Raw genomic sequence first — 13684 nt, 5'->3', positions numbered from 1 at the left:
TGGCGCTTCCATGGTGGCCCAGTGTGCAAAGGGCCTTAAACAGCAGACTGACGTTCATACCATAATAGTATGTGCTTGTAAAACTTTTCAGCATTTATATTTTCAATTACTGTATTCAATTTTCAGGTAATGGATGTGCCTGTTACTTCGATTCAGTTTCAATGGTTCTAAATTATTGTGAATCAAAAAGACGCATAGATTACATACTGCATATCATGAAATCAACGTCTTTTCTTTTCCAAAGCAATATTCAATATCTCGATCAAAGACCAGGCCATTCCTGGATAGATCGCCTCAGTCAGTATATTTCAACATGAGAAAAAACACTGGTCAAACAAACTACACTTGACTTGATCATGATAGCAGTGTTACCACTACCAGTGTCATTCTGAAGTTATTGTATATCAGAACCTTTTTTATACTCCTTTTTTCACTTCATGATGGCTCCTGATGCAAGTATAAGAACTTTACGCAATAAAGTCCATCTAGAATATTCCTAGTCATGTAGGATGGCATTAGAAGACCCATCGTGGACGTTGATTCCTTAAAGTGCTTAGAGAATCAACCCCATTTTTTTATATTTCTAATTTTATTTCAGGCAAATGGCAGATTGACTGATCATAATCACCACGACGACATTTTACGTCGTACCTTGGAAGGCGATAGAAGGGTAATCAAATTATGCAGTGCAGGTATAAGATTAGCTATAGAAATCTCTATGTTATAACAGCTTATGAATCTATATCATATTTACTTACTTATTTATTCATCATTCACAATCAACTTAAGGACCGTTGACCATAGATATCAGGTCAGTATGTTTTGACAAAAAACATTAATCTTAAAATCTTCAAAGAACGCAATAAGTTGTACACCGGTACTATATCTATATATAATTTGAATAGTAGGCTAACTCTAAACAATAGTGAGTATATCATTGCAAACTGTCGTATTACTGAATCTATTTTCAATTCACATTTAAAAAAATCTATTACTCTCAAAAAGTCTAAATGGAGTGGCCGTAGTCAAGCTGTTAAAAGATGGCTTTGAAAGGGTGAGGCACCGGGTTCGTTTCTCGGCCAGGCCAGATTTATTTTGTGCCACTCAAGTGTTTTGGATGTGCTTGTTGAACCATCGGTCCCGGTTGCCTGAAATCAGTCCCCAGGTCTTGTCAGAGGCCCTGAAATTGATCAGATGCGGCCTTAAAACACTGATGCCTGAGCTGAACCAGACAGGTCACTCTATTTTTTTTAATGGTTTTCTTCTGTAATTTATATGTTTTGTCAAAAGATAAAATTTCGTCGTAAATAAAAGTCGTATCATTCTCGTTATTTCAGGGTGGGGTTAGTTAGACCAAACAAAACTCTTTAAGCATGCTTTAGAGTTGAGACGATTCTATGAAGGTTCGTGCTCTAGTTTATGCCTATTTTATCCAACCACAGTCTCATAGAAACTTTCAATCTTGCTTGCAAAATGTAGTGCACTCTTGTTCGATAATAGTCATTTTTTTATTTTAAAACCGATTTTACTCGTGGAGAGGCGAATGAATAATAGTACGGTGACCACATTTATTTATGAACTATTCTGAAGACATTCTTATAGCAAAGAACGTCTTTGTGAATCAATCAGAACGATTCTCGAATATCATTTAAAGGTTCTGGTTGGTTTATGTTACACATTGCTAGGTTGCCAAAGCGTGCTTGGGTAAAAGAGTTCTTGAAAATCGTTCATACGATCGTTGAAATCATGCCAGTGAAAAAATTAGGTGAATTTTGGAACGTCAGCTATTTCTCGTTCGTGCGTGTCAGGTGATCTTTCATCTATATGCCAATATTTGAGTAGTAACCCACTGTTCTAACAGCTTTGTCATTAAAGATGAAAAGGTGCATTTTGGAGCAAGACAACATTCTAATAGGGTAACATCTGTTTGTACTCGTATATCAACACAGTCGCAGTGCAAATCGTCAATCTGCCTCCAGGTTGTGGAGGCACATTCAGCACTGAGGCGGTTCAGAGTCTTCCACTTGCCATAAGGCAGTTCTGCTCCTGAAGCTCAAGCTATTTCTTGAATGTAAAATATATCTATTACATATACGACTTATGTTTCACAGTAAATTTTCCAAATTAGTTTTTTCGCATTTCAAGATGCATTCTACTCTTGATGAAGATATTCATCAGTCTATCAGCTAGTTTTTAGTTTATACAGGTTAGAGCCCCTACCTACTCATATCAAAATTCAAATAAATGAAGAAACTTTGGATACTAAAACCGTATTCTATTCTATTCTACTAGCCCTTTGGTTACAGGCTGATGAAGCTTCTTATCAGGGATCAATTTCAATTTATCTTGCAGCTCAATTTTAATGTGAAATGAAGCCCATATTTGTAATAGTATTTTGTCAACTCCTGTATCAAAAAACCATATACTATAAAATTAAAAGAATAATTAAATATATTTTTGACAGGATGATTCAACTAGTTCCAAATCAGAATCCCAGCATGAGAGTGCGATGAAAGATGAATCTACAAATACTACACTAGCACTTGGTGGACAATCCAGCACTACGGCAATGAGTTTGAGAGATTCCGAAGGAAAAATACATCAGGTACTAGATTAATTATAATTGTGAAAAAGTTACTTGATCATTTAATTCACAATAAATTTCTTATTTATTCCTACGTAACTTCTTCTAAAGTTCCAAGACGTATCAGGGTACCTCCTGTACCTTGAAGATGGTAGAAGTATAAGGCCCGGTTGCACAACAGCCGGTTAAATTTTAACAGTGATTTATTCCACAAGAACCAATCAGAAAAGGCGTTTCTGAAAAGACGGCTTCTCTGATTGGTTCTCGTGGAATTAAACACGGTTAAAATTTAACCGGCTGTTGTGCAACCGGAACTAACTCTTTTAATACCATATAAAAATTCAGTAATTTAAATTTTGTTTCCAACAACATGTAATTATTGCCAGAGATGTGAGGTAGCTTATTGAAATTATATTAGGAAATATCAAAACAGTAAATTCAATTCAGATCAAACATTAGCATCCCTGGACATATCGCCATATTGCATTCATGAGAATAATATTCGAATCGCAATACAATATTTGTGTTCTCTTTACTGGTAGATCTTGTGCAGTTTGAGCAATGTGAGACACAAAAAACATCGAATACTTTGTCAATTCAGTGGTACTTATAGAATTTCAAGCTATAGCAAAAAGTAGGAGAATTTTTTCAAAGGTTGAAAATATGCTGAGACATGGTTAAGAATGCTCTCTTATTTTCAACACTAAAATATAAACATTTTGAAAGAATAGACTCTATTTTTCAAGACCAAAGATATTGATTTAAAAAAAAATAACTAGTTTTTGAAAAACGTTACTGAATAACTGATTTAACCTAGGTTTATATTTTAAATTATCTGTGATCGCCATAAATTTTCTCTAAAAATGATTTTCAGCCTGCTCAATGGAATCACAAGTATGATGCGGAAGATATCACTCTTTTCTTGGATTCTAGCATGCGGGAAGCTGATACGAAGTGTCATCAATCGCTAGTACAAGTAAGTCCAACAATTATTTTGCAATATTGTTTCTTAAATCGGAATATAACTTTCTTAACTAGATCTAATCTCTATAAATTTCATAATATATTTATAGATTTGAATCTTATTTGATGGACTCATTTTGGATTATTTATAAAATTGTTAAATCATGGGATTAATAAAGAGTTATCAAACTGGAGGGATACTGTGCCCGTTCATTGGCAACTATAGTTGATTTTTAGTAACTTCTGAATTCGATTGAAGGCGCGAACCAACTTTGGAGTGAGTTGGAGAACCAGTCGAGCCTATTGAAGAGTTGAAACTATAGTGAGGTCAACGTTATAATGGCAGTGAAACAAAGCGGATAGCGGTATCTCTTTCTCGCTTTGCTCTGTTGCCAGATCGTCCTTTAACAATGTAGAATAATTCATCTTAATTATGTAAATTAATCATTAAATTATTGAAAAATATAATTTATTGCTTAATAAAATTCAATTGATTATTTCAAACGAGAATTAACAGTTAATGTTACATTAATAAACCTGTATCAGCTACCGTCTATAGAAGGCATTGACAAGACAGAGGTTCGGCAACGTTGTTCTCCTATCTTTCTCCACTGTCATTATAACGTGAACCTCACTATAGTTGTGTTGTAATAAAATAGAAGGGTACTTGATAACTTTAATTGCGTTTCAATAATTTCAGTAGCCCAGAGTAAAGTAAGGAAGCTCAAGTCTACGGTAATAGGTGTTGCTTGTAATGGAACACTTACTACAGACTACAGAACTCTGTCCGCTCTAGCATGGCCGCAGTAACATCAGCTGAGGCTATTTGGGAGCTATCACATGCGCTGACACATGATTCCAGCTGGTCAATATACAACATAAAACTTTTACATCAGCAAAATGATACGGGTCAATTATATCAATATTTTCGCCATTTATTCTCGTTGTAATTCAAGTATTTGAAGGTGATAATATTAACAAGCAGTTCGTAATAAATGAAACATTGAAGAGTATTCATTTTCTCTTGGAACTCTGTATTGAAATCATTGTATCATCACCTTCTCATTAAAAATATGAATTTAGATTCATATGAGGGTCGAAGATGTTGAAGCGACAGAGTAATTATTGAAGAGTAATTTTTCATTACAAATAGGATCCCCAATGAAACCTACTGTCAAATTATTCTTGTAAGAGAAATATTTATCTGTTTCCATAATTATTTTCATCAACTCTGTATAATTAAAAGTTGCGGGCTGCACTGATTACAGAACGCAAAGAATCACTTTTCCGCTCTAGTGCGGGAAAAATTTTTTCTGCACTCCAGATTTGCAACATGGCAACGCAAAATAGTTGGTGGGTTATATGGAGCACCAGTGCAGCAAAATCAAAATTAAGTTGGTAACTGCACTGACTGGGCTGTTATAGTGTTGTGGTGTACGTTATAATAATATTAAGGACACCGAGTTCGAGGACAGCCACCACATGAGTGACAGCCGCCCCTTCATTCAAACACTACTACATTATTCAATTTTATTTATTAATAATAAAATTACACAGAAAAACATTTGATGCATTTCAGGCAATTTTACCCATAATTACTCACTTTTAATATTCAATGGTAACTGTAGGAAAAGTTTAATGTGAAATACGTGCGCAAAGTTCCTCTGCTGCACTCAAGAAACCATTCCGCCCTCGCCTACGGCTCGGGCGTAAACGTTTCTTTCGGTGCAGCAAACTGTCACTTTGCGCACTTGTTGCACAAATAACTATTTTGTCATACTTACTCAATTGCAGCTGTTTTCCATGCATCAAATCAAGCCGGTAAACAGCTGTTTTCAGAAAAAGAAAACATGTGATTTTCATTACAGCATACTATACTGTAAAGAGATCATATGTTCTCTTTACAGTCGAGTATGTTAGGACTCTACTGAGTCCTTATATCATCTGAGTAATTAATATACTAACTCAAATAATTAGAGAACTCATTTTAGAAGTTTCAAGTTAAAAGAACTCATCTGAAATCTTATAATTTAGGCCTGTATTATTTTATTTGAGCTTGAAGGGTCTGTCTTTTATGAACTAGGCGCTACGGACTAGGCCATGTTTATAGAATGCAGTAGCTCGAGCAGCAGCAGGCAATGGTTTCTGTTTCTCAGCAATGTTATTCTTTCTTAGATAAGTATGACAAAAAATATTGTACGTAACTTGTACGGTAACGTATTTACCGCATTCGTATGGTAATTCTACTTAGAAACAATCATACTTATGCGGTAAATTATCGTTACCGGACTTGTAACGTAAAGTACTATAAAAATATGTTGCTCAATACCAACGTCATTCTTCAGCCAACAAAATCCTACCTAGAACACTACCTGAACGTAACATAGGATTTGGATGGTACCCTATTATAGTTGAGTTTTGAAACTTCCAAATTCGAGGAATATGAGAAGAAAAACGATTATGAATGAATGAATGGAAAAACTCTTCAGCTGACTAATTGCTAAATCATAACAATTTTTTCTTATGCACTTTCAATTTTATTTTTATATCTTGAAAAAGGACGAAGGAGTGAGTCAATTTTGTTGTCCAACGAACTCGACCTGTAAAAAGGTTCGAAGAATATGTGTTCAAAATTTGAAGCTGATCAAATCTTTCTAAAGTTATTGTAGAACATACAAACAGACGGAAAACGACTTAGGCCTTCAGTAAGTCAAAAATGAGAACTTACTAACGCTCGTTGAACAAAGAATACGTGTTTAAAATTTGAAGCTGATCGATGAATTCTTTCTAAAGTTATTGTAGAACATACAAACAGACGGACAACGACTTTGGCCTTCAGTAAGTCAAAAATGAAAACTCGCTAACACTCGTTCAATGATATACTCAGGCGCGGTAGGACCTTCCCGCTAGGGACTCCCCACCAACAAAAGTGATACGATTTTACTTACTTTACTAATGTTGGCATTGCGGCAGGTGCAGAAGGAGGAGGGGGAAGGGGAAGGCAGAGGGGGTGTAATGCCTGTGATGCCGGGTGCGTCAGTGCACGTCTACAGTAAGGAGGCTCTCGCAGCTGTGATGCAACGCAACCGACAACTGATGCAGACCGCGTTTCGTCATTCACACATCAACGGACACAAGGCGTTCTCCTGCGGCATATGCAACAAGTTCTTCAACCAGGTCAGCATTGACTCTAAAATACCATAAGATACTTTTTGTGTAGTTGAGAAGTTGATATTGTGGTAATTATTCATATTGAATGAAAAAGACTAAGAAATTGTCAAAAAACCACAGATTTAAAAATTCTGGGTTTTTTTGACAATACCATAACATATCTTCTTTAAATGTATGAATAAAGGGCTACTTATTTTTATTTATAAAATAGATTTAGGGCCGTTTAAACAGTGACAGTTTAAACTAAATTTCATTTTAAACTGGATTAAATCCGTATCAAGTCTAGTTTGTTATAATGTGTTTCATTTTGAGTTTAAGCCACCAGCTGATTAAATCGAATTCATGCTTCTACTGTGCTAACGGCCTTATAGTACCTTTTGGAATTAATAAGATAATATATATTTATTTGTATTTTGAATCTATTATTTTATTAATTTCAAAGGGTAGGTACTATAAATATATTTTATAAATACCATAAGGTAATTTGATGAGTGTCCTACACTGAGGTTCACGTTCTAGTCAGTGGAAATGATAGGAACTCATTGTTGCCAGTTTGATGTTTCCACCGCCTTCTAAAGTACATAGCTTGGAATAGCTGTATAGATGTTTAGCTAAAAACACTTCACTCCCATGGGCTACTTTTAATAAATCAATAATAACAATACAAAAATCTTGAACTTGAAAATCACCTATGGTCGAAACTAGTCGTTGAACTATTTTTAAAGTTTTTAAAAATGAAGGGTACTTCAAGATTTTTATATTGTTTTTATTAAGATGTTTAGCTGTATAGCTGTGGTTCTATAGTATAGCTAATATGAACGAACAATGAGTTTCCTATAACTATAGTAGGATTCACTTATGATAGAAACACAGCCTTCTATAGTACAAGCTATAGCTATGATTTAAGTTAATAAAAACAATATGAAAACTTGTAGTACCCTTTATTAAAAACTTTAAAATATTTTAACGACTGGTTTCGACGAATGGTTGATTGGCCTTGAGCAAATGACAAATGGTCGAAACCAGTCGTTAAAATATTTTAAAGTTTCTAATAAAGGGTACTACAAGTTTTTATATTGTTTTTATTAATTTGAATTAAGTAGCGCATATAAGTGAAGTGATTCTATGATTCAAGTTATCCCGGTATTTATGATTTGATATTGATAGTTTATTTTTGTTCATAATGATCAATATTTGATCATAATGATCAAGATTTTTATTGTTTTTATTAATTTGAATTAAGTAGCGCATATAAGTGAAGTGATTCTATGATTCAAGTTATCCCGGTATTTATGATTTGATATTGATAGTTTATTTTTGTTCATAATGATCAATTCTATCAATTTATTGATTCCGTTAATCTCAAGTGAAAAAGTTCCACTAGCCACTAGAAATATTTGAATAGGATTATAAGTTTAGTACTTGATGAACCAACGAACCATGCTTAACCATTTATATTTTTTTCATCTTCAACTCTTCAAACATATTAATGTACTTTATACTTCAATGTACTATGTTCTAACTCCTAACCTATCCATATGCACACTCTTGTATTCTTCGATATTATTTTGCAAGAGCTTAGTAAATTAAGTATATATATTCTCTTTTTCTAGGGATACTCAATAGTTTTTCAATTTCATAGACTGACTAACAGTACTCGTTTTCTATGACACTTATCAAACTCAATGACCACTTATTGAATTCAACGGATACTCATTAAATCCAATGGACCATTAAATCCACTGTAGGCCTATATTAGATCTATATTTTCAATGGTCCATTGGATTTAATAAGTGTCGAAGAAACCAGGCCTAATACCCTTTTTCCAAGCGTCTTAAAATACTCTTTGTTTTGCATAACTTTCATTTTCCTCTTGTAGTTTGGTAGTATAATTGAACATATATGTATCATTAATCTTCAATATCCAAGTAAGGTGGTGCAATATTTTTAACGACGATTATGGTAAATTAATCATCGGTAAAAATCACTAGTACTGCTATTATATTCGATATCAAACACGACTAATTTCGGTGATTATTTTTAAAGGGCACTTGATAATGGCATTATCTCCGAAACTAGTAGTGTTTGAAATAAAATATAATATGGGTAAGCTACTAGTTATTTTCTGTAATTGAACAAGGTTATGACATTATAATTCATGTATTCTTGATGTCAGCAGTTGCAAGGTAACTGAGCGAATAATTTTATTGAAACGGTTTCTACTCATAAAAAATGTACGATAAATATACAGGGTTATTCTAAATGATGGACCCATTTTCAAAACTTGGTATTTATTAAAGTATTAAAAAAAACTTTGTAACTTTCTCTTTTAATTGGTTTAAAGATTGTCCATTTTGCATTTTTGCTTTAATAAATACCAAGTTTTGGAAATGAGTCCATTATTTAGAATAAACCTGTATTTATTAATCCTTGATCGAGGATTTGTGGTCTTTAGTTAAAAGATACATGACTTGAAGGTCTTCGGGCATAATTAAATTTTAAAAATCTTCAATCTTGAAATGAACCATTTAATTATTCAAGTGATTGGGTACGATATTTTCAATGCTAGATGCATTTAATATATTCGTTGTATTTTTGTTGGTTTAGGGCAGCCACCTACAGCAGCACATTCGCACGCACACGGGCGAACGGCCGTACGTGTGCGACGTGTGTCGAGGCACGTTCACACGCATGAGCGACCTAAAGCGACACATGCGAACGCACACGGGTGAGAAGCCCTACAAGTGTGCGGCGTGCGGCAACCAGTTCGGCGACGTGAGTCACTTGAAGTCGCACATCAGGACTCATACTGGCGAGAAGCCGTTCCAGTGCGCCGTGTGCAGCAAGCAGTTTGCGCGCCAAAGCAGTCTCAAGCGACACCTGCGCACGCATCGCAATGTCGACGTTGAAATCAGTTAGTTCACCAGGAAATGTGTTGACTTTCTGTGATGTTCTGGTAAATATTCATACAGAATATTGACAAAACAATTTTGAGACAATCTCGAATTGTTGTGGTGAATAGTGGTGACGTTTGTGCGACAAAGAAGTCACAAGCACAACCTACGCACGCATTGAAATGCGGACATTGAAATCAGTTAATTCACTAAGGAACAAATTGTCTTACTGTGTAAATATTCATAGTTAATGGAGAAGACTTGATATTTTCAAAAACATTTTGAGACAATCTCAAATTGTTGTGGTAGATATTCATATTGAATAGCACCACTTGAAATTGTCAAAACCACTTTGACACAACCTAAAATTGTTGTGGTGCATAGTAACATTGCCGTCTCTGTACTGAATAGAGACGACAATAGACTATTATAATAGTGATGTTGTGGTAAATATCTGTATTGAATGAAAACACTCGATATTTTCAAATCCAATTTTAAAATTTCTATAATATGTCAAGTAGTTTTCATTCAACTAAGTAAATTCATTATGAAGGATAGTGCTGCAAAATACAGGTGTTCATCACTAAACTGCCTGGAAGATGTAGATGCTTCTAGACGGGCAGGGTGGGAGAGCCGGCTGGTGGAGGTGGCTAAGGCTAGCTTCACACTCATTCGGTTCGGTTCGAAGGAGGACGTTGCTCCTTGCCCCACCCACATCACGACTGAGCGAGGTCGATCGAGAGAAATACCTGAACATCAATCAGGCCACTCAGAAAGTAGTGAGAGTGTAGAGTACCTGATATATATAAATCGATTGCATTGTACATTTGACAAAATTATACAATGGCTTAGTTATAAAACTACCTATAGTCCGTGCAAACCTTAATTTCCATCACGGGGCTTTATGTTCAATGTTATCTCAATATGAATAATAGTGAATATTGAATAAATATATCAACAGAACACTGTTGCCGTTTTTATGCTGATTCTATCAAAGATGCCTGTGCTCTCTTTTCCGCTCTTTCTCTCACACTATTAGCTCACAGGCTCTCAGTATTATGTAAAATCTGGCTGTACTGTACTCCATAAGAGCAATGCTGCAATATAATGTTTGCACAGACTATAGTGAGGCAATCGGGCTTGACTACTGGCTCATGAACTGTAGACAACGTTTAATGTGGAATTATTCAAAATTTCTGTAAATAGTGTAGATTAGATTTATCTTTTGAGTTGTATAAGTGAAATTCTAAAATTGAATGAGTTAATTGAAATTAGTTACTGACTAAAATGTTGCTTTTAGCTAGGAAATATCTACTAGCTATCTCAAGGGCCACTGCAATAATTATATTATAAATAGTGTTTATACTTATTGTAAATGATTTGAATATGTTATTTATAAAATTATTGCCATGCTTCAATGAAAATAAATTCTTTCCATTCATTGAGAATTCCTCTATCATACAAGTGCATGTTTGTGAAGTAGGAAACAGTTAATTGTATATTTTCATTGGTCCATTAAACTTGACTGTTTTCTTTCATGTTGAATTGGGAAACGTTTCATGTATTCTCTTTCGCAGAATACACTTGGTTTTCATAAATGGTTTTTTGGCTATAGTACCAACTTCAATGATCGTGTTACCCAAATCTTGAATCTGCTGAAATGTTGAATCTGTCGATCACGTATCTAGCATTCAAGCAATTTTCAAAGAAATTAATTATCCTCTGGATAACTTCACTTCTACACTGGTTTCTCTCCCTGTAGTTTTACTTTAGTCTTCCATTAATGGGAGAAACCAGGACAGAAGAGATATATGTGATTATTTTTAGAATATATATCTATTACGAGGAACTTAAAGCCGATTTATGTTGAGAACACTATGGCCAGACTTTGACAGAAAATATCAAGGTACTGTCTTTCAGCGGACAAAGAATTCAATATTCAATTATCCAGACAATAGTATTGAACTAATTTTATACGACAGTAGTTCGTAAGTGCCATATTATACCTCTGATGTTCATATTCAACACATGAACTACAATGAAATATGTTCAAGAGCGTTTCTCATAATCGCCAGTGAAGATTTTTTATAATAATCTACTAACTAGTAATACTACTGGATAATTACCATAGAGAAACGATATCATAAGCTATGCTGTCTTTTCTCGCATAGCATAAGCTATTTTCACTATATGATAATACTTATTGGCACTGAAAACTCCAGTTGTGAAGTAATAGGCTCTCAATCTCAATGCACTATAACTGGGACATCAGGAGCGAGGCAGATTTTTCCCCACTTATTAGGACACTTGTGTCCAAGGAGGTTGTGGTTCTTATATGATGTTTATTGGACTTGGAACACCAAATTTCGGTGTCCGGCTGCCGTCTCTGTTCAGCTATCAGTCCGTAAACCACTCAAATTGCACATGACGGTTGGAATGAGTGGTGAAACGTCTGTCTCACACCTGGTTTCCATGTTCTAGTGTACAAGTAGGTTACAAGTCTTGTTGCCAACCATGGTTTTGGAGAACAGCGAACTAGCTTATGTGCGCAGTTGTCAGTCTTGTTGCCAACTATGGTTTTGGAGAACAGCGCACTAGCTTATGTGAGCAGTTGTCAGTCAGTCAGCCGAAATGTCTGGTGAAATCTTAGGCCCAATTCACACAGAGGACAGAGGTGGCGTGTGGCGCTGATTTATGCCACTTCCACTTCATTCTTAAATGAACATATATGGTCTAATGCAGACACGAGTGGCGTTTTGCCACTGTTTGCATTGGACCATATTTATGTAGATATAGGACTGAAGTCCACACCATCGTCAATTTTGTGTGGATTGGGCCTTATATTGGTAGCTGGTCTTAGAAAGACAGGTGCAACACAACTCAAGCATTTATGTTTCCTCATATAAAATGTACCCTTTGGTTTTCAATCCAACTTTTCATAAAACTTTGAAATCTTACAACATAGAAAAAAGCTCCCCCGCACAAGAAATATACAAAATGCGTTCTGCCATAAGTCTACTTGTATAGTGTGTAAACTGCTTTTCTCCTTTGTATAACAGGATTTCAAATTTTTATAAATATGCAACACTTCTTATTTTAAACAAAACCTTCTTTAGACCTAGATATAGTATAGTAGTAGACCAAATTTTTCATGACGAACTACGCTAAAACATTGATTTATTTATTAATAATCATTACATTAGAAAAATAGCACAAGGACTATCTTATTATTTTATCTTTCAATGTTATTACATTAGTGTCATTTGCTTTGTAAATAAATAAATTACATCAATTTTGGGAATAATCCCATTTGGCAGGTAACTTGTCAGTACTAATACTATAATACATACAAAAAAAAAATTATTCAGGAAGTGTCAAGTGTGTAGGATGGAAATATTTTATATTATAAATTTTTGAAAAAAATCAATTTTCTTGTGAGTAAAATTCTGTGATTGCGTATAGGCTTTTCTCTAATAACATTTTTTTGATTGCCGGTTTGAATAGAATGACTGATTCAATGTTTCGATTGTCTGTTGTCAGCCTATTATAGTTTCATTCCTGAATAAAATGAACTTTTTTTCAAAAGCTACATTTCTATGGATTGGAAATGCAATAATATTTCTATTTCGAGTATTATATTTATGATTATCTTTACAAAATTGGAACTTATTGATATTTACTTTAACAAAAACTACTAGCTGGTAAATGTAAATGGAAGGAAGTGTAAGTACCGTATGTTAAGGTCTTTAAAAAATGCTTTACATGAGTCCCTATATCTCAGTCTACAGATGACTCTCAGTATATTTTTCTGCATGATGAAAATTCTACGGCTGTCTACAGAATTACCCCAAAATATTGTACCGTAGCTCAAGTTTACTTACTTACTTGTCCAGTCTTCTCCACAGTCTGGTGACCGGGGAATCGTCAGATATCTTCCCTTCAATGGGGTTTTGGCGTTAGTCTTGTTGGTCCCCCATTCGTCCCGTATAGTGACTGTATGTATGCTCCTGCACATACTCCGTTTTGGTGTAGTACAGTCTCTCTATCAGGTAGCGCTTGAGTGCCCTGGCAA

The 13684-nt window shown here is 34.7% G+C and overlaps 1 protein-coding gene across 1 annotated transcript; it reads left to right on the top strand.

The window, feature by feature from the left end:
• The first annotated feature begins 579 nt into the window (after positions 1 to 579).
• Positions 580 to 10291, top strand: LOC111045040 (zinc finger protein 22). Its single transcript, XM_039426760.1, has 5 exons — positions 580 to 670; positions 2465 to 2605; positions 3459 to 3560; positions 6521 to 6724; positions 9326 to 10291. The coding sequence occupies exons 2-5, from the start codon at positions 2510 to 2512 to the stop codon at positions 9635 to 9637; spliced, it is 714 nt and encodes a 237-aa protein (XP_039282694.1). The 5' UTR covers positions 580 to 670; positions 2465 to 2509; the 3' UTR covers positions 9638 to 10291.
• The last annotated feature ends 3393 nt before the right edge of the window (positions 10292 to 13684 follow it).

The sequence above is a fragment of the Nilaparvata lugens genome, chromosome 4, assembly GCF_014356525.2.
Source record: "Nilaparvata lugens isolate BPH chromosome 4, ASM1435652v1, whole genome shotgun sequence".
Taxonomy (NCBI): domain Eukaryota; kingdom Metazoa; phylum Arthropoda; class Insecta; order Hemiptera; family Delphacidae; genus Nilaparvata; species Nilaparvata lugens.
The sequence above is the reverse complement of the archived record's forward strand: the minus strand, read 5'-3'. Positions and strand labels throughout refer to the sequence as shown.